This window comes from Vanessa cardui, chromosome 28, assembly GCF_905220365.1.
Source record: "Vanessa cardui chromosome 28, ilVanCard2.1, whole genome shotgun sequence".
Lineage (NCBI taxonomy): Eukaryota > Metazoa > Arthropoda > Insecta > Lepidoptera > Nymphalidae > Vanessa > Vanessa cardui.
Window position 1 is genome coordinate 7,660,054 of NC_061150.1, and position 21,515 is coordinate 7,681,568.

The 21,515-nt window shown below is 44.9% G+C and overlaps 1 protein-coding gene across 1 annotated transcript; it reads right to left on the bottom strand.

The window, feature by feature from the left end:
• Window positions 1-646: 646 nt before the first annotated feature.
• On the bottom strand, window positions 647-21,501 carry LOC124541650 (bromodomain and WD repeat-containing protein 1). The gene is made up of 32 exons (XM_047119577.1): window positions 21,337-21,501; window positions 21,194-21,252; window positions 21,088-21,117; window positions 20,898-20,957; window positions 18,849-19,038; window positions 16,965-18,316; window positions 16,592-16,878; window positions 16,348-16,507; window positions 15,956-16,146; window positions 15,636-15,662; window positions 15,371-15,457; window positions 14,347-14,551; window positions 13,953-14,042; window positions 13,337-13,533; window positions 12,356-12,471; window positions 11,880-11,967; window positions 10,786-10,906; window positions 10,029-10,154; window positions 9,133-9,266; window positions 8,461-8,545; window positions 7,976-8,087; window positions 7,045-7,196; window positions 6,069-6,255; window positions 5,631-5,723; window positions 4,833-4,898; window positions 3,548-3,657; window positions 2,583-2,663; window positions 2,324-2,427; window positions 1,613-1,795; window positions 1,270-1,333; window positions 973-1,131; window positions 647-893 (listed from the first exon to the last, which is right to left on the bottom strand). Exons 1-32 carry the CDS (start codon window positions 21,371-21,373, stop codon window positions 786-788), a joined length of 5,061 nt encoding a protein of 1,686 aa, XP_046975533.1. The 5' UTR covers window positions 21,374-21,501; the 3' UTR covers window positions 647-785.
• Between the last annotated feature and the right edge of the window lie 14 nt (window positions 21,502-21,515).

Below are 21,515 nucleotides of genomic sequence, written 5' to 3' on the forward strand. Positions count from 1 at the left end.
GCTCAACATATGCGTAGAGCATCACCCGCGACTCTAGTGTCGCATGAGCGAACGCCCCCCCTCCCCGACCGACCCGACCTCGACATTCAGTACAAACTAGTGAATCATATTCGACCTTAAACTAACATATACATCTTAATATACACAATAAAGTACATCGTATATTCAATTAAAGTACATAAAACGATAAGTTAACCTAAGGAAACGAGATCAAATTTCTTATACAATTCATTTCACAAAATTTCATCAATATTCCGATAAAACATTCCTCGTCAAATATTATCATCACTTAAAATCGGTAGGCAGTCTGGCTGTCACCGCTCGCGACAATGACACTAACCCTATGTACAGTCCGCTCCGTATAACACTACAAGAGTACGTGTTCACAGGCAGGCAAGGGGTCTGAGCAGTCAGCGGCGGGCGCGGCGCCGCAGCAGGCAGCGCGCGGCCGCGATGAGGCGCGCCACGCGCCGCGCCGCCGCCGGCGAGCGCCGTCAGTGCCGCAGCAGCCCGCGCGCCTTCGCCGTCAGCTTGCGCACGCGCCCGCGCGACGACACCGACACGCCGCCCGCGCCCGCCGCGCCCGCGCCCGCCGCGCCTGCGGACACGCGGACACTGGTACAGTGACGGCTCAGCGTGGCGGCGGCGGCCGACGGGGCGCCCCGACCTCCGGCGCCCGCCTTTACCATCACAGGTGAGTCCCTTACCCGAGCGATGAACAAATTTAGCGGTCTCGTTATCTAAAAATTCGTTCAGTAGCTTTCGAGCTAGCCGGCCGACCGGCGTCACAATCTGGCTCTAAGGTGGTGGTGGTGGGTACCGTTGTGCTGCGCGTGCCCGTTGAAGTAGTTGTGGTCGCTGGCGGCCGCGCCCGCCGCGCCCGTCGCCGGCCCCTGCGGACGAGACGCATTAGAATCGTGGTGCAGGCGAGCTGGCGCGGGTGGGGGGGCGAGGTGTGGTGCGGCGCGATACCTGCGCGTGGTGGCGGCGGCGGGCGAGCGCGCGCTGCTGCTGCAGGTGGTGGCGGTGGTGGTGCGGCAGGCGCTTGCTAATGGCGGCCACGGAGTCGTCCTCGCTATCCTCGTTGTAGCGGCGCGGGCTGCCGCGGCGGCGCAGCGACACGCCGGCGCTCTGCGGACGTCGTGCACGCATGTGTTAAATTCAACTCTCACACTTTAGCCAACTCGAATCAAAAGCTCATATTAAACTAAGATTAAATACAAAACCCAAGACCTCCCGGTTCCCTCAACGTCATAAGCGTGAACGTACCCTCCGATGCGAGTTGTATGTGGCTCGTGAGGGCCCCGCTTGTACCTCCTCCGTCTGACGTTGTCTGCGAAGAGAGAAATATATTATTGAGTAACGTCACCGTGACCAATATATTTAATACGAAACGAAGATCATTTGTTCTTAGATATACTTGCACGCATTGACTACACAATGACCTTTTATCACAGAAATAAAAAAAGGAGTACAAAACAAACTTACTCCCCCCCCCCCCACTCACACTAAGGTGAACTGATTTGCTTCACCAGATATTTTTTACTGACCACACTCACTAATACTGCAACACGTCCGCAGTTCCACCAGTACAGACAGCAGAATAAGTTACCGGTAGAGAAGCAGCGGCGCGTCGTCGTCCGTCGAGTAGGCGGCGGGCCGGTAGGAGCGGTCCGACTCGTAGCGCCGCCGCCCGGAGCCCGAGCGCCAGCCGGAGCCCGAGCCGGAGCCGGAGCCCGAGCCGGAACCCGACGACGACGAGGACCAGCTGCCCTCCGAGAAGCGTTCTCGTACCCTGGAATTCAGAATCATAATGATGTATTCATATGTATGTCTATTCATTTCATTGTATAAATTTCAACATATATTGGAGCAGAATGGTGAAGGAAGATCAGAATATTCCACCATCGGGTCATTGACTCTGAAGACTGTGGCAATAAGATAGATAAGATAAATATACTTTATTGTACACCGAAACAGAAAAAAATACAAGAAACAATACAACAAAATATCAAACACGGTACAAAAGGCGGTCTTATCGCTAAAAGAGCGATCTCTTTCAGACAACCTTTGGATAGAGGACATTGAATACTCTAAGGAAGGGGTTCGGCGGTGTACACCTTTTAGGTAAATCATATATACACAAACATAACATATCTACATAACATACATACATACATACGATTAATACATAATTCAATGAATAAATGAAAATTCTTCAATAAGTCAAATTCCTAAGTATACAAGAATACATCACAAATACATATGTTATGACATTCTCTTTCAGAACATAAGCGGAGGGGAGTTGGTAGAGGTAACGTACCGTTTGTGTTTGCGCGAGGCAGCACTGCTGCCGGAACTGCGCGCCCGCCTGCGCTTGCGCAGCTCCGCGCCCGACGCGCCGCCCGCGCGCGCCCGCCGCCGCTGCTACAGCACCACATTTGATTTTATTACACAAGAAATTCAATTCAACACTTGTTTACGTTTTGTGCTGACTGTACCGTTCCTTAAACATTTATAATTATAGATATACAAAACAGGCTTCGTCGGAACTCCATCTTGTACATCTCTACCACACATACCTGCGGGTGGTGCCTCGTGCTCGAGGGTGGGGGTTCGTACTCCAACTCCACCTCATCTTCCGCCAGTTCCTCTTCAACGACCTGAAAACATTTAATAATCAATTAATCATAACAATTATTACTTTAGAATCAATATACACACAAGTACAGAATTTTAGAAGTGGCTTTTGTACTCGTGTCATCTCACAACAACAGCCTATAAATTCCCACTGCTGGGCTAAAGGCCTCCTCTCCCTTTGAGGAGAAGGTTTGGAACATATTCCACCACGCTGTTCAAATGCGGGTTGGTGGAATACACATGTGGCAGAACTTCTATGAAATTTGTCACATGCAGTTTTCCTGACGATGTTTTCCTTCACCGCTGAGCACGAGATGAATTATAAAGACAAATTAAGCACATGAATCAGCGGTGCTTGCCTGGGTTTGAACCCGCAATCATCGGTTAAGATGCACGCGTTCTAACCACTGGGCCATCTCGACTCATATAATAATAATTAATTAACAAAACACATTTAATAATCAATTAATCATAACAATTAACACACTTTAGACTCAATATAAACACAAGCACAGAATTTTAAAAGTGGCTTTTGTACTCGTGTCATCTCACTCACACACTATACGCCCTCTGTAGAGTTAGAAGAGCGAACACAAAACAGTTTAATGTCATTCATTAAATAACGTATATTTAGAGTTTTGATTATATACTCCTTTTGACGACCTCCGTGGTTGAGTGGTGTGTACATTTTTCATGGGTACGCCGCTCCGAGGTCCCGAGTTCGATTCCCGGCCGAGTCGATGTAGATTACCATTAGTTTTCTATATTGTTTGGGTCTGGGTGTTTGTGGTATCGTTACTTCTGATTTTCCACAACACAAGTGCGTTAGCTACTTACATTGGGATCAGAGTAGTGTTTGTGATGTTGTCTCATATTTTATTTTAATTTAATACTTTTCAGTAGTCACCTCTATCCGTGAGCGGTCGCTGCTGTCGTCCGCTGACCGCTCGCCTGCGTCCGCTTCCGCTTCCGCCTCCGCCTCTGACGCCACGCCGTTACTCGTCGCGGGCAGGCTCTCTGCATTTATAATAACACCTTTACAATAAACACTGTTGGATCAACTATAACAAAAATAACATTACACCTTTATATAACTAATTAACGTTATCTAATTATATTTTCTGAATCACGCTAACGTTTGGTTCGGCGCAATGTATAAAAGATGTGTTATTCTTATGGAAGGTATATTGATAAATAACAATTTAAGATAGACGCATACACTTCATCTACACATCTTCATCACACATACATGCACATACACACACACACACACTCCCACACACACACACGGTCTGGGTTTTAGATTTATTAATTAAAATAATAGTAATTAGTCTTAAGAACTTATTGTAATACCCTTTAGAATTGTAATAACGTTGGGAAGGAACTGACTTCTGACACACGGTTAACACTAGTTCAGAAGTCAGGGCTGCACTATTGTAAGATGTAAGAAATGGTTAACAATATAGCATTTTTATTATTATTTATTATTATCCATAGAGTATTTTCCATGAAGTAGGTTTTAAGTTGAAAGTTTGGTCCTTCGAGCAGGATTCGCGATAACAGATCATACGCCTCAAAAATCACTGTAGGCCATTACGGTTAGTGGTTTTTTGTCCACTAAAGGGGGACTTAAAGTTATTTGTATGGGAAATAGATTTTCTGAATCACGCTATCGATTGGTTAGTTGCAATGTATAATATGGGATGTTCTATTCTGATCCATTTAGTACTTTCTATGAAGTAGGTTATGAGTTGAAAGTTTGGTCCTTCGAGCAGGATTCACCAACTTAGACCACGATCAAGGTAAGATGACCATCCGGCTTGAAAATCACTGTGGGCCATTACGGTTAATGCTTTTTGGACCGCTAAAGGAGCACTTACTGTTAGAACTAGTATAAACCAAACAATATAAGTCGTCGTAGTTGTCTGCGTAGCTCACTAGTTGGAGCCACTGTCTATGCCGCTTATTGTCTTTTCTGTTTGGTCGTATTATATTCATTATATTCACTATGCAGAGTGCTGACTGGATTACCAAATAAATCTCAGTATACCAATTTGATTTCTACTTATTTTCACCCAATCCCATCACTTACCAGTACATTATCGTGTTGACGGTACAGACTCGATGATTCGTCATTCCCATTGCTTACCCGTACCGAGCGCAGAATAATGTCGTATACAATATTAATTTACCTGGAGGGGCTCGACTACTGGAGGAAGCGGACGCTGCGCTCTTGCTCTTCTTACCGACGCCTTTGCCTGTGATATATAAATAATGTAACACGCAGGTATGATCCGGGTTTCTATCGGATATAATCATCCCCACCTCTAATATACATAAATTACAAATACCTAAGTCTAGAACTAAACATTATGGTAACAAAACTATACAATTTGAAGGAGCGCTAATGTACAATAATCTACCGAAAGAAATATTTAACGAAAAATCTTTTTTGAAATTTAAAACTAAATTAAAAATATACTGTCAAACTTTATAATTATGTTTGAATGTTTGTATAAATAAGATCACCATTAAATATATATATGTTTATTATTATGTTACTAGTTTAAGTTTCCTATGTAAGTGAACTTTGTTCTTAATGGGAAATAAATAATCTCTAAATCATAATATACTCTAATAAGAATCTATACATAAATTAGCAAAGGCCACCAGCTGTCCAGCTAAAACAACAAACAACAACAGCCTGCAAATTTCCCAATACTGGGCTAAGGTCTTTTTCCAACACACTTTGCCAATCGGGATTGGTCGAATACACATGGCAAAATTTTCATGAAATTAGACACAAGCAGGCTTCTTCACGATGTTTTCCTTCGCCGCCGAGCACGAGATGAATTATAAACGCAAATTAAGCACATGAATATTCAGTGGTGCCTGCCTGGGTTAGAACTCGCAAACATCGGTTAAATCGCGACTGGGCCATCCCAGTCATTCAGCTATTGAGGCAATAAAAGGGAATATCGGCAGGCTACCTTTCCTGTGCGACGTGAGCGGCGCGTCGCTGTCCCACGAGTCGTGCGCGTGCGCGGAGCTCGCCGACGACGCGCGCTCCGCCGGCGCGCTCGCTGCCGACACGGAAAGCGATACTCAATGACAACACACATACCCATTATACTATCAATTTATTCATTTTTTTTGTAATTGGTACTAGTTCCTGCCCGTGGCTTCACAAGCGTATTAGAGGTCGGCGTCACATGTTAGGCAAAAAAAGCCGATGTCCTTCCTCATATTCAAGTTTCCTTCATAACAAATTTCATGGCAGTAAAAGAGCGACAGACAGGGTTACTTCCACATTTATTTTATTAGTATAGATTAAGTTATTTATTCATACCTTGTTTAATAAACCTACGATAGATACTCTTCAAATGATTCTGTTTAAAGCATGTTGTTATCTGTTATGACGTGCTCACCTTGCGCCTCGACGGCGGCTTGTCGCGTCCGTGCGCGTGCGTGCGGGCGCGGGCGCGGGTGCGTGCGTGCGTGCGAGCGGGCGTGCGCGCGGCGTGCTCTGCGCGTGCGCGTGCTGTGCAATTCGACCGGCAAGCGCGCCCACAGCGCCTCGAACAGCGACGACAGACGGACAGTCATCGAGTATATCTGATGAGATACAATAGTTAGGTATAGATAGTTAACCTACCTTTTTAATATTAAATATCTGTCAAACCCGTAGTCCATTTCAATCGCAGAAGGAATAAAGATAAGCAAACCTTATTCCGTATGCCATGCGATTTGCTAATATTGTGCCCTACTAACTACTACTAATATTTAGATTAATACAAATTTATTGAATTAATTGTGTTTTAAGTTTTTAGTAAGTTATTCTTACTCCGCCTCCAAAGCTCCCATTTTTTTTCTTAAAAGCATCATTAAGTACTCTCAAATTAAGTGAACATAAAACATACTTTATATAAGTTGGAGTAAACATATGTTATAGTGTTTGTATTGTAAGTTACACATGATTCTATAAAATTACGGTTCGCAATATAGATTTTTACTTGGTGGTAGGGCTTTGTGCAAGCCCGTCTGGGTAGGTACCACCCTCTAATCAGTTATTCTACCGCCAAATATCAGCACTCAGTATTGTTGTGTTCCGCTTGAAGGGTGAGTGAGCCAGTGTAACTAGAGGCACGAGGGACATAACACCTTAGTTCCCAAGGTTGGTGGCGTATTGACGATGTAAGGAATAGTTAATATTTCTTACATCGTCATTGTCTATGGGTGATGGTGACCACATACCATCAGGTGGCCCATATGCTTGTCCGCCAATCTATACCATAAAAATAAATAAAATTTTACAGACGATAGAGAAAAATTGTCAGCAAACTCAGTACACTTTTCTAACAGCTAAACCACATTAGTATTGTATAGTTCGACATGGCGCCTCACCCGGCTGCGCTTGTTGGTGTTGTAGAGGCGGCTGTTGGCGAACACGAGGCGCACGTCGGCCGCCAGCTGCGCGGCGCGCGCGTAGCGCCCGCACGCCAGGCGCCGCCGCACCGTGCCCAGGTCCATGGGCCGCGACACCACCGCGAAGTAGTCTGCGCACATGTATTGTTTTGCTAACCCTACCTCGGTTCTCAAGTGGAATACTCAAATCACCCTTGTAAGAGGTTTAGTGTAGAGAAGTTAGTATTTTACGACAATTTATATTTAAATAGCGGCCCGTCCCGGCTTCATACAGGTGACCATAATTTTTTGTTTTTATATTTTTAAATAAAACTAGTTATAACGGATTTTAATCGCGCACAACTACGTGCGCGATTAAAACGTACTACTATTACTACGCGTCCAACTACCGCCAACGATTTTTCTCTGGCGGTAGTTGCAAATAATATTTCTTTGTTCTTCAAATAGACAAATGCCACCTTAGTCTACCTGTGACCACGAATGCTGTAAAGTGCTCGAAACGCCGGGATGCCAAAAATAATTAATATGTACGCGATTAAAATCCGTTATAACTAGTTTTATTTAAATGTGTAATAATCGCGAAAATTTAAGACAACATTATGTTTTTATATTATTTTTTGTTGCTTTTTCCGACATGTTTAAGAATTGTCGTTCTTTTAAAACTATACAACGTAGTTTTGGAGTTTATCGCGAACATACAAACAGACAGAGGCGAACGGAACTTATGTAATATATAGCAATATGGATTCCAAATTCCGAAGATATACGAAGCTTAATTCCAAAAGTCCTATAATTACATAATCAACATTCCAAACGCCATGAATGCCACAGATTAACTACAAGTGTTTAAATGTCTATCAATTTGACTCCTGTCAGTGGAATCGACTATAGGGCGTCGAGGGTCAGTTACCGGGGACCTGCGCCGCCGACACGGGCTCCCGGAAGGGCTCGGCGTCCGCCGACGCGCACAGCTCGCGCAGCAGCGCCGCGCACGCCGCGCGCCAGTCGCCGCCTTCGCCGCCCTCGCCCCCCGCGCCCCCCGCGCCGCCCGCGCGCGACGCCCGCGTGCGCCGCTGCTTCTGACAATGTACAATATTTATATAAGATTTTAAATTAACATGGTTTTTTTATTATTACAGTTATTAATAACGGAATATTTAACATGTTTTTTTTATTTTTATTCGTTGGAGCTCGATATTTCGACATTATCTACGAATGTCATTCATGATATCAATATTATATATACACTAACAACAGCAAATTCTGCACTGACCACTGACCACTGACCATTGACCATATTATATCGTAGAGTTATGGATATGTATCAAGTGGATGTATGAATAATGATAATGACGATTATAATGTTTAGATTAATAAGCGAACAAAATCTCTTACTTTGTTGACGACTTCATCGTCCGAGGAGTGATAGGAGGCGGCCAGCGCGTGGTACTGCGCCACCACATCCACCGTCTCCCAGTTGCTGAAGTGATAATTACAAACTATATGATTAAATTGCTGATAAAATATCATACTGACTCTTATAATAAATACTGAATATGATTCATTAGTATGGTAGAGATATATTAAGTTCTTGATATATTATGATCACTAGCAGCTTTGCACGGCTGGACATCAGTTTTTATTTTATTTTATTTTTTAATAACTGTACCGGCAACCTGGTACACGTTTGAAGTTAACAAAAAAAAATTAGCCTAAGTTACTCCTTATTATATCAGTTATCTGCCAGTGAAAGTCCCGTCAAAATCAGTCTAGCCGTTCCATTAGCCGGAGCAAAGAGACAAAAATTGTGAAAAATGTTATTTCGGTATATGTACCGTGTATACATACATATGCATTGAGTAAAAAAGCTATCTTAATGTTACAATCAGGCACTCCAATTTTATTATATGTATACATTATAATTTTCTTTCTATCTCAACTTATTTACACAAAAACTTTAATAAATTACCCACCGTAGCTTGCCTCTTGAATCCCCCTGTCTATAATCTATCTATCTAATCTGAATTCCGTGGAGTAGTCTAGGAGTTAACCACAAGAGGTCGGTACCTGATGATGTGCAGCAGCAGGTCGGTGACGAGCCTCGCCTGGCGCACGATGGGCGAGTGCGGCTCGTTGAAGCGCTCCGCGTTCGACGCCAGCCAGCGCGCGTCGAACTGCGCCGCCGCCGGCCGCCGGTAGAACTGCACCACAGCCACAGCCGGTTATACACCGTCACATACATGGTCACTGACACCATCGCGAGCACTCTCAACGTCTAGGAGACTACTAGACTACTAGAGATACTCGCGAAGAAAACTCAGACACAAGACCAAAGAGTATAAGTGCGCACGAAAGAGTGTTACTGAGAATAATCTAATCAAAATTCAAAATATATTTTAGTCAAGTCGGCTTTTAAAAAAGCATTTTTGAATGGACATTTTACAAAGTTATTCTTAACTACCAACGGTATGGGACGTAGTTTCGTAGTATCTACGGAGAAGAACCGATAAGAAACTCAGCAGTTACTTTACTACTTTTTATAACTTCAATTACAAGTTAGTAGTTAAATATAATTATAAATTATAAGTATATATTTAGGATAAAAAAATAACGACACATATCATATTTACTTGGTGGTAGGGCTTTGTGCAAGTCCGTCTGGGTAGGTACCACCCACACATCAGTTATTATACCGCTAAACAACAGTACTCAGTATTGTTGTGTTCCGGTTTGAAGGGTGAGCGAGCCAGTGTAACTACAGGCACAAGGGACATAACATCTTAGTTCCCAAGGTTGGTGGCGCATTGACGATGTAAGGAATAGTTAATATTTCTTACAGCGTCATTGTCTATGGGTGATGGTGACCACTTACCATCTGGTGGCCCATATGCTCGTCCGCCAACCTACAACATAAAAAACAACAATAAATTATATTTAAATCAAGCTATCAGATGACGACTAACCAGATTTTCGAAGCGAGCGCGAATGGTGGCGAGGTCGACGGGATAGGGCACGACCAGCGCGTAGCTCGGGTAAAGCTGCAGATCCACCGGCGCTACGAACGGCTCCGCCACCGACAGCGACATCACCTGCGACGGTAACGGTCACCATACAGTAAATCTACGATACACAATACAAGACACATTGTAACTTTACCCCTCAGAAGTAAATCCCGAATACTTTTCAGGAATAAACTAGCGGCTCGTCTCAGCTTCGCAAGGGTCTAAATAAGTTTTCTTTTTTTTAATTTTTAATTTTTTTTTTATGCTTTTTTGTCGAACAAATTATACACTCAAACCCTCTTTGTGAATAGCACTGTCTATTAGTGAAAACCGAATGAAAATCTGTTCAAAAGTTTTAGAAGTTATCACGAACATGCATACAGACAGACGCGGTCGGGTAGCTTTTTTTTAAAATCCTGTATCGGTTTGAAAAACGTACATACCTAGCTATGTACGTTTACGCCTATTATATAGATAGTAGATTGTCGATATTTTTAATTAAATAGTTACATGATATGGCAAAATTCTCAACTTTTTTAATCTTATAAATGACCCATGCCTGTGAAAGACTCTCACTTAGAGAAGATTAGAAGCTTATGCTTTTTATACCAAGATCTTGATGCAATCCAAAACTATACTTCTTTTACAGTAGTCTTTTACACTCAGTATAGTATTTATCGTTATGTTGTGTGGTGGTCGTGGTGGTACCACTGGCGACCTGCGAGATGTGGTGCGCGATGCGCGGGCAGGCGCGCTGCGGCCACTCGTGCGCGCGCGCCAGCACGGCGTGCAGCTCGTGCGCCAGCACCGGCACCGCGCCGCCCGGCTCCGACGGCAGCCTGCCACACACCACCCATCACTGCCACTTGATACTACTTACAGTCACACACGTCATATAGACAAAATTAAGCGATAATTAGTCGAATATAGTACGACACAACTTAGATGTAGTATCGGCAAATGCAATAAAACCGATTCATGCCTATTCCCACTACTGATAGAAACGGCTCCCTATCGCGCCATTCGACGCTATTCGTCGTTCGTTAATTCATTTCATTCATTCATTCATTCATTTAAATAATTTTATTTAATTAACATGACGTTGTATTTTTTAAATGTTAAAAAAGAGTAACTACTGAGTTTCTTGCCGGTTCTTCTCGGTAGAATCTACTTTCCGAACCGGTGGTAGCTTCACTTAATTGTAAAATGACGCTTCAAAAGTGCTTGTAAAAGTCTACTTGAATAAAGTTTATTTTGATTTTGATTTTTTGATTTCGAGACAGCGAGTGCATGCAAATCAATGCGTCAAATTAACTAATATATTAGGTCATATGATATTACAAATTATTACGTTTGCGTAAAGATCATATTCGCATGAGAAATAAATATTAATAATTTGGGATGGCGTACTCAATTCGGGTGTCATTGGTTTTACGAATTTTGCCGATGTTACATCAAGTTGTGTCGTACTAAACTAGTGAAGGGTACCTTTCCTTAAGAAGCGAGATGGCCCAGTGGTTAGAACACGTATCTAAACCGATGATTGCGGGTTCAAACCTACCAAACACCACTGAATATTCACGTGCTTAATTTGTGTTTATAATTCATCTCGTGCTCGGCGGTGAAGGATAACATCGTGAGGAAACCTGCATGTGTCTAATTTCATAGAAATTCTGCCACATGTGTATTCGAACAACGCGCATTGGAACAGCGTGGTGGAATATGTTTCAAACCTTCTCCCTAGAGGGAGCCCTCCTCAACTTTAGCCCAGCAGCGGGAAATTTACGGGCTGTTGTTGTTTGTTGTTGTTACCTTTCCGGGTCGATCGGCTCGAGGTCCCAGGGCGAGAGGCGCTCGACCTCGCCGTTGTCCCACCTCACTCGCAACGACAGGAAATGGGCTGGAAACGAAGAGCAATAACGTGTATTATAACATATTTCTATTGCTTCATATGAGAATAGAAAAGCGAAAAAATTGTGCGCGAACACAACACATATTGTAGCCTATTTTCCTTTCCTTCGGTTATCAAAAATTTTATAAACATTTAAATATATGTAGAAATATACTTAAGTATTTCCATTTTGAGTCAAAGTGTATTATCACGTAACCTAAAGCATGAGCCGCCATAGTATGGCGTCAACACATAAACAGACAATTGAATACTCACACATTGATAAACATCTTTGGAGTTTAATTACTAGTGTTTATATATTACACACCAATGATAGCGATTGTAATTCAATACTTTCATCATAATTTCTAGTTAAATATGTGAACATGTAACTTACAAGCGGCCTCATTGGCCCAGGCCTCCGCGTCGCTGCAGTTTGAGGCGGCAGCGGAGCCCGACGAGCGCTCCAGGACCTGCCCCGTCCACCACGAATCATCGATCATGCAGCGGAACCTTTAAACAATTTACTGGTCATGAATGTGTCTCCTTTGTCTTGTGATATGATTTGTGAGAGTGAGAGAGTAGACTTGCGAGAATTTTGTTGTTGAAAAAGAGTAACTACTGAGTTTCTTGCCGGTTCTACTCGGTAGAATCTACTTATCGAACCTGTGGTAGCTTCACTTAATAAAGTAGTAAAATGACGATTCAAAAGTTCTTGTAAAAGCCTACTTGAATAAAGTATATTTTGATTATAATTTTATACAGTTAGTCGTCGACTTACGTCGTTTCAAGTTACATCGAACAATATTTTGACACTATTCCTCAAGCATACGTCGACAGTGATTTCTGGCACAGGAGAAATCACATGTCGCGAGGTCAATGTTGTAGCAAGAAAAAACAAGAAGATATCTAATACGTCTCGACTTACGTCGTTTCGATTTGCGTCGCGTATTTCGAGACCGTCGCACGCTACAAGTACGAGGGCCGCCTTTATATGTAGTTGTGAAATATATCACAATTTTTTTTTAAAGTATATCTTGGTGGACGAGCATATAGGCTACCTGATGGTAAGTGGTCACCATCACCCATACACAATGACGCTGTAAGAAATATTAACTATTCCTTACATCGTCACTGCGCCACCAACCTTGGGAACTAAGATGCTATGTCCCTTGTGCCTGTAGTTACACTGACTCAGCCTTCAAACCGGAACACAACAATACCGAGTACTGTTATTTGGCGGTAGAGTAACTGACGAGTGGGTGGTACCTACGCAGACGGGCTTGCACAAAGCCCTACCACCAAGAGATACATACAATTCGGGATCCTCGGTCACCGTCAAGTCGTCGAGCAAGGAGGAGGGAGGCGTGGGTGGTACCTGTCGCCGGCGCCCCAGCGGCGCGCCACGGCGGCGTCGTAGTGGTGGCGCAGCACGAGGAAGTCGATGACGTCGGGCATGTCGTGGTAGCGCACGGTGAAGGCGCGCGCGTCGCGCTCGCGGCTCAGGCGCAGCGCCACCACGCGCGGCGGCCGCAGCACGTACTTGATGCCCACCACCTTCACCGCCTCGCAGTCCTGACGCAGTCGGAGACCTTATTACCACTTACTTACGGGCCCGCCCCGCATAGCACGTCTACAACGTTCAATGTTTCTATACGTATATTGTACTTATAGATTTATGGAGGTATAAAGCTTCTCTATCTATTAAAAAAACCGCATCAAAATCCGTTGCGTAATTTTAAAAATCGAAGCATACATAGGAACAGACAGCGGTGAACGTCTTTGTTTTATACTATGTAACAATATATTGGGAAAATATTGCTGTTAGTAAACTTCCCCGCTTTTTAAAAGTAACCTTTCAATGCCACATGTCTTTCATGCTAGAGAAGCTTTACTTTTAATCCAAGTTCTTGATCCAATTTTTCACAACTATTCTTCATTTACAGTAAACAAAATTAGTATTATCTACTTATTTAAACGGTTACATTACTCACATATATCTGCATCCCCTCCCAGGGTTTGTCCCGGGGATGTATCTTGTAGAGATCCTTCTCGGCGACCGCTTCGAAATACCGCTGGTGACCCTGAAGAATAAATATAACACAATGAAAAAAATTATGAAGATAAAAACCCTGCTACAAAATCATAAACGTCTACGATGCGGCTACGAAAATACATCAAAATAGCAACTGTATAAATGCCGCGTAGCAGCACGCTTCATCTGCTACGAGTTTGCTACATCTACTACGTTCTTATTCAGTGTCATCTATTGCAAAAGCACTTAAGATAAGACCTTATAGAATAGAGCGGCATATGACGTCATTAGTCGCAAGTACCGTTAGCAAAGCAATCTATATAATTTAATTAAAAAGGATTGCATTAGCTCACCAGGCGAAAGTATAAACAGTGGTCACCCATCTGCGGGTGGTAGGGCGCCTTGCGGGGGGAGACGGCCGTCAGCCACTCGCCCACTCGGTACACCTCGGGGAGCTCGGCGCAGCCGCTGGGCCCCGCCGAGCCCGCGCTGCCCGCTGCCGTCGAGCTGCCGGCGCCGGCCGTACTGCGCTTTGCTGTTGCTGTACTAGGACTATATCTGCAAGTAAATAAAAATTAATAATTATTTTAATTTTTTTTTATGGAATAGGTTGGCGGACGAGCATATGGACCACCTGATGGTAAGTAGTCACCATCACCCATAGACAATGACGCTGTAAGAAATATTAACTATTCCTTACATCGTCACTGCGCCACCGACCTTGGGAACTAAGATGTCATGTCCCTTGTCACTCCCTTCTTCACCTTCAAACCGGAACACAACAATACTGAGTACTGTTGTTGGGCGGTAGAATAACCGATGAGTGGGTGGTATCTACCCAGACGGGCTTGCACAAAGCACTACCGAAAAGTAAATGCAAATGCAATGAATGATTTAATGTACAGTCGACGTAAAAAAAGGTTCGTCATCTTAAGATCTATTTTCGTGTGCACAGTACGAGCGATAATCTGCCTTACCGATCGAGAATATATGACAGTGACAGACATATTTTGACAGCAATTACGCCATTAAAAAGATTTCACGTTAATACAAAACCAGACGTAGTCCAATGATGTTGCACTATTTTGAACCGAGTTCTCATACTATGTAAGTTTAATTTTATATGTCAGTTTAGTGGTTTAGTTACAAAAGGTCTTAAGAGTTTACGACTTGATAAAGGAATGAAATTTCTTTCTCTGACCATACGAAAGAGGAAGATTGAAAGTGACACCGATAGCCGAGAAGTTAGGTGGAAGGCGGCTGTCATGATATGGTATGTGGATGGACCCAAGAAACGATGGATGGATTGTGTGAAAGAAGATATGGTTAGAAATAATGTTACTCGTGAGATGTCGCCTCGCATTCAAAACAAAGTACCTGGCGGTGGGAGCGGGGCGCCGGCGAGATCGTGCGGGCGGCGCCAGTGCGGGCCCCGCCTGCCAGTCGGAGTACTGAGACGACGAGCTGCAACATGTTTGTAACGATGACAAAACAATTATATGACAAGGTTTTTTTTTTAATAAAATATAGTTTACTTTGGGGTAACTATAGAGGCCCCTCCTCTATGTTCCCTCTAGGACCCGTAAATATGGAGAATTTTACATGTATAATGTATGGATTTGTATATTATAAAGTTACTTACCTATCGCTCTTGCTTGCTGAGTGTGAACTGAAAACGAATTAAAATAAAAAATTATTGCAATATGAATGAATATGTATTTATAATATTCCCGTGACAGACATCAAGGGGAACATTTCAACGATCAATATTTTCTAAAATTTTTTTTATTAGTATGGAGTTTCTTTCAAAAAATTAAAGCCACACAACTTTATATATAAAATTGGAATTGTTCTGTTTGTTAAACTCTGTAAAGCACTCATATAAGTGTCCTTCTTTCTATATGAGAGTCGCAGGAGTGATATACAATGTAGAGAGATACGGTAATCGTAATGTATAGCTACCTATCTGAGTCTGTGACGTCAGCGCTGGAGTGTCGCGAGCGAGAGGACCGTGAGGAGCGCGAGGAGCGAGAGGACCGTGAGGAGCGCGAGGAGCGGGAGGACCGCGAGCCCGACAGCCGCACCGACTCGTCCGACGTGTCGCTGCCGCTGTCCTCGATCGCGTCCACCACCTCCTCCTCGAGCCGTATCGTCTGCGACCAGGGACACTCATTAAAGCATATACCGTGTAAGCCGATTCCCAAAGTCCGAAAGAGAAGAAATTATCAAACAGAAAAATTTTTGAATAATTTTATAGATTTAGAATGAGCTTATCCATTCGATCAATAGAAAATTAAGTCAAAACCAAATTATCAATAATTTGTAATAGTATATGTTTTGCGTGCGTCACTGACCGGCGCGGTGCGCGGCGGCGGCGGGCGCGTGCGCGGCGCGGCGCGCGGGCGGCGGCCGGGGCGGCGGCGCGGGCCCTCGCCGGGCGCCGTGTTGATCATGACGGGCCGGCGCCGCATCTCGCGCCGGTACCACGACATCTCCCACTCGTTCAGCTCCGTGCTGCGGCCGGCGGCACCGTCCCGTTAGATCGTTCTCACGAGTAACATTTATTACACGACTGCTAGATTTCCTCTGTATGTTTACCTCGCCTTCTCGAGCTCCTCTCGCGCCGAGGGCGGCAGGGGGGGCACGATGGGTCGCGTGCTCAGCGGCACGTCGAGCCCCTGCCAGGAGCCGGCCGTGTGCCGCACCCCCTCCCCGCGCCACACGCCGTGCCCCGCCGGCGCCTCCGCCTGCACGCCGGGCGTCAGCGGGTCGGCGGCCAGCGCCTCGATCATCGCGTCCAGCCGCGTGCGCGGGACGAGCTGCTCCAGCGGCAGCGCCTCGCGTCCCGGCACGAGACGTTGGAACTCCGGCGGATGCGGCGCCCCCTAGTGAGGCGGCACGATTAGATTGAGGAATATAAGCGACGGAGCCACAGATAAACGGATGTGATGTGTGTATGCTGGGGACTCGCCTCGACGTCGACGAGGAAGGGCGGCGGCATGAGGTGCGGCGGCAGGTCCGTCTGCTCGTCCAGCGCGCCGCCGAGCGCGTCGCGCGACAGCGGCCGGTAGTCCGTGTGGAAGAACAGCTCGGTGGGCAGGCGCGCCATCCGCGTGTGGCCGGAGCCCAGCCCGAGCAGCAGCAGGTGGCCGTGCGAGTCGCTGGCGGCCACGCGCGTGCCGCACGCCGCCCAGCGCGCGTCGAACAGCGCGCCCTCCCCCTGCCCGGGGATCACGTTGTGGAAGCGCGCCAGCGGCTCCTCCTGCTCCGCGTGCCACACGAACAGCTGCCCGTCGTGGCCGGCCGACAGCAGCACCCCCGGGAGGATCGGATGCGCCTCCAGCACGTAGGCCTCGTCGCGGTGGCCGGCCAGCACGCGCACCTGCACGCACGTGCGCGCGCACCACACTCGCACCGAACTATCCGACACGGCCGTCATCACGTACGCGTCACTGCGGTCCCAGCACACCATGGTCACTTTGAGCTTCTTCTGTTCGTCCGCGTTGTGCACGCGCAGCAGCGTGTGCCGCCACTGCGTGGCGTGCAGCGTCCACAGGGCGGCCGTGCCGTCCTTGCTGCCGGACACGAAGCGCAGGCCGCGGTGCGCCCAGGCCAGCGAGTCCACGGCGTCCGCGTGCGCCGGGGTCTCCAGCACGCGCCGCGGCCCGGCCGCCTCCAGCGCGTACACGCGCACGCGCTGGTCCGCCGAGCCGGCCGCCAGGAAGGCCCCGCCGGCCGACCACGCCGCACAGATCATGTGGCACGCGCCCGGCCTCAGCCGCTCTACATACTGCACCGGCTGCGACAGGAACTGCCCCTCGCGCGAGCAGGTCCAGAAGGCCACCGAGCCGTCCGTGCTCGTGGAGGCCAGCCAGCGCAGCTCGTTGTGTGCGGGCGGCGCCCATTGCACGGAGGTGATGGTGCCGGCGTGCGCGTGCAGCACGGCCCGCGGCGCGCCCGTGGCCAGGCACCACACGCGCACCAGGCGCTCCACCGAGCCGCACGCCAGCAGCGTGCCGTCGTGCGAGGCGCACACGTCTGTGATTTCGGCGCCGGCGCCGCGCAGCGTGGCCGCCAGGCGCCCGTCGATGGCGCTCCACACCTTCACCAGTAAGTCATCGGCACCCGTAAGTACATAGCGCCCCGTGCGGTCGAAGGCGAGGCAGTAGACGGCCGACAGGTGGCCCAGCGTCCGCCGCTGGAGGGCGAGCCCGCGCAGGAGGCGCACGGGGAAGGGGCGCGGCGCGGTGGCTCCCGAGGCCAGGCCCGCCCCGCCCGCACCGTTAGCGCCCGCGCCCAGCTCACGCGACAGCAGCTTGCGCACTATAACAGACGCGAGTATTTTTCTTATTGGTTAAAATATATTTCGACATAGAAATATCGAAATATATCAGTAAACTCTATCTACAAACGCCTACTAATGTATACAATAATATATAAAATATACGCTGTATTCGGCAGATTGAAAATTGATCGCCAATGGAAGAAGCACAGGTTAATAGTAAAGTAACAGCCCGTAAATTTCCCACTGCTGAGAAAGGCCTCTTCGTACATTTAAGGAGAGGGTTTGGAACATATTCCACCACGCTGTTCCAATGCGGGTTGGTGGAATGCACATGTGGCAGAATTTCGATGAAATTAGACACATGCAGGTTTCCTCACGATGTTTTCCTTCACCGCCGAGCATGAGATGAATTATAAACACAAATTAAGCACATATATATAGTGGTGCTTGCCTGGATTTGAACTCACGATCATCAGTTAAGATGCACGCGTTCTAACCACTGGGCCATCTCATCATCAGGTTAATATAAAACACAGTAATATAAATGAATAAGAGTAGCGCGTGACTGACCGAGCGTGTGGTCGGGCTTGTAGGAGGCGTACTGCGGCCTGGGCCGCACGAGCGCCTCGCTGAGCAGCGACAGGCGCGCGGCCAGCGGCGCGGCGGCGGGCGGCGGCGCGGGCGCCGCGCGCGCCAGCCGCAGCGCGCGCTCGCACACCGACACCAGCCGCCGCCACGACACCTCCGAGTACTGCGACTCCTGCCAGGCGAGACACTCGTACACATCGTGGGATGTGGTATACCGATATAGTGGGAACATTTAAGGATTTTTTTGACATAAAATAACCCTTACCAATAACCTTATAATTTAAAATATAAAATATTAATACGAAAATATATTTAAAAGTATAAATCTTATCTATCTGTCCCTCACACCCTTTTTATATTATTAATAGGGAAAACACAAATATAATGAAAATTTTGATATTAAAATGATAAAAAAGTAGAAAAAAAGGTTCGCCGCAAGATTTATAATTGATACAATGTTGTTTTTTAACAATAATTACGAATTAAAGTAACTTGAAACGGAACGTACTTCAAAATACTATTATAGCGTTCAGTGACGTCACTCCTGTTATGACTACTTATTTGAGGTTATAGTTGTAAAAAAAGTGAATATTGAAACGAAAATTAATTGCATATTTCGATTAAAAATGGAAGCTGGGTATGTCAGAGCAGACTCCAGATTCCTCTTTTCAGCTTGAAACCTTTTTTCTCAGTTTTGTTTCAGAAGGTCCACTCAAAAACCATTTATGTGAAAACTTTGTTGAACACATTGGCACAAAACATACGTCAATAAGGCATTTTTGGAGTATCGAGTAAATATATATGTAAAAGTTTAAAACTTTTATATATATATATTATTGTTTTGTAGACAAAAAATAATATTAGTGTTTTTATTTAATGTAACAAGAAAAGGGAAAAAATACGCTATCAATGGGTACCTAATTAGTACCATTATAATTTAATTCATCACCAATATATGTCTAAAAGTAATCTTTTTTTTAAAGTCAAAAATCTTTATTCAAAATAGAAGTGATTACACTTTCTTATTGATAGTCAAAAAATCTACCACCGGTTCGGAATTGAACACCTCAGACCTGAGAAGAACCGGCAAAAGAAACTCAGCGGGATTAATTTTTTTTTCGTATCATGTTACATAAATAATATATATTTTCAATAATAACCCTTTCAATAATGATTATTGTTATTTGTTAACTTTAGTAGAATATTTTTTACAAATCAAATCAAATAATCTTTATTCAAGTAGGCTTTTACAAGAACTTTTGAAGAGTCATTTTACGATTAAATGAAGCTACCACCGGTTCGAAAAGTAGATTCTACCGAGAAGAACCGGCAAGAAACTCAGTAGTTACTCTTTTTTAACATTAAAATAATACAATATCATGTTAGTTAAATACAATTATTTAAATTAATATATCCTGCTTGGAAGTCAACAGATATTAACTCCACGTTTTTTTATCATCTATAAAATCTTTTATCAATGTGCACAAATAACTAAATTATATAATATAATTACCAAAGCAATAAATGTATATCACAAGAAAAGTCTAATTGGTATATGTATTAATAAAATACACCTACTATTAGTGTAAATAGGAAAAAAATGGACGATTTTAAAATTTTGGCGCGTTTTAGCGTCCTCTACGATTGTAAGAGTTCGGAATAATTCGCAAAGCATCGCCTAATGTCTATCGACTACGAGTTGGTTCGGCTGCTAGAGTGAGACAGTCGTAAGCTCATACGAGTTATGCAGTATGCAAGACAAGGACGACTGCGACCCTACTTACGTGATCATGAGATCGAATGAATGATATATCAAATTTTTCGCAATTAGCTAAAATACTCAAAAATAATAACAGAAACTTCGCAAAAACATTTTTTACGATTTTCCACCGTATTTTCATGATCATTTCTGTGTAAATTAAAAAACAGAAAATATTTGCAATTTTAAGCAATTCAGAGTTTTCTAATCGCTAATCTGCTTAGAAAAAGTAAATAAACAGAAGTTTTCGCGCTAAAAACTTGTAAACTTACCAATTCATCGTACGATTGTGGATGCTCGACGCCCTCCCAGTCGAGTCGTCTAGGCAGCACCTGCCACAGAGAAAATTGCACAAAAACTTTTCAGTAAACTTTCAGCGAGTTTGACAGCCGCCACCACGTGCCTTCGCGACCAAAACAACAATAAGCTATATGCCCGGCACTAGGAAAAGCTTAAACTCACCTCTACGCTCTCCAACTCTTTAAGTAAAGTCTGCGAAACAAAAAAGACTTGTTAGTTATTTAAACGCTATATTACTTTAATTTACAAATATTTGTAGTTAATTTACCTTTGCAGTCTCTTTCAAAGGGCCGCCAGAGAGAAATTTCGCTATCAAAAAGTAGAGTTCTGAAACCGGGAAAGCTACCATTACACGACCTCGCACATAGGACACTCATTTTATCTAGCTCGATTTTAAAGCACTAGACTTACCGGGAATAACATTGACCTCCTCGTTGGACTCCTCCATAATCCTAGATTATTTATATTAGGCCAAAATTGACCTCACTCATCACAAAAACTGTTAAAATCCATCAAACATTTTGCTTCGAACATTACATTGTTGACGAAAGTTAATGCAACCTCCTGTAATAATAGCAAAATGGCGTTTG

What these genes read in the sequence shown, in the direction of transcription:
- LOC124541650 (XM_047119577.1), bottom strand. Translation starts at nt 21,373, where the DNA reads ATGGAGGAGTCCAACGAGGAGGTCAATGTTATTCCCG. An exon ending in CACAATCGTACGATGAATTG is followed by an intron (nt 19,039 to 20,897) that starts GTAAGTTTACAA and finishes CTCGCCTGGCAG; the next exon opens with GAGTCGCAGTACTCGGAGGT. An exon ending in GAGCCGATCGACCCGGAAAG is followed by an intron (nt 10,907 to 11,879) that starts GTAACAACAACA and finishes GGTGTGTGGCAG; the next exon opens with GCTGCCGTCGGAGCCGGGCG.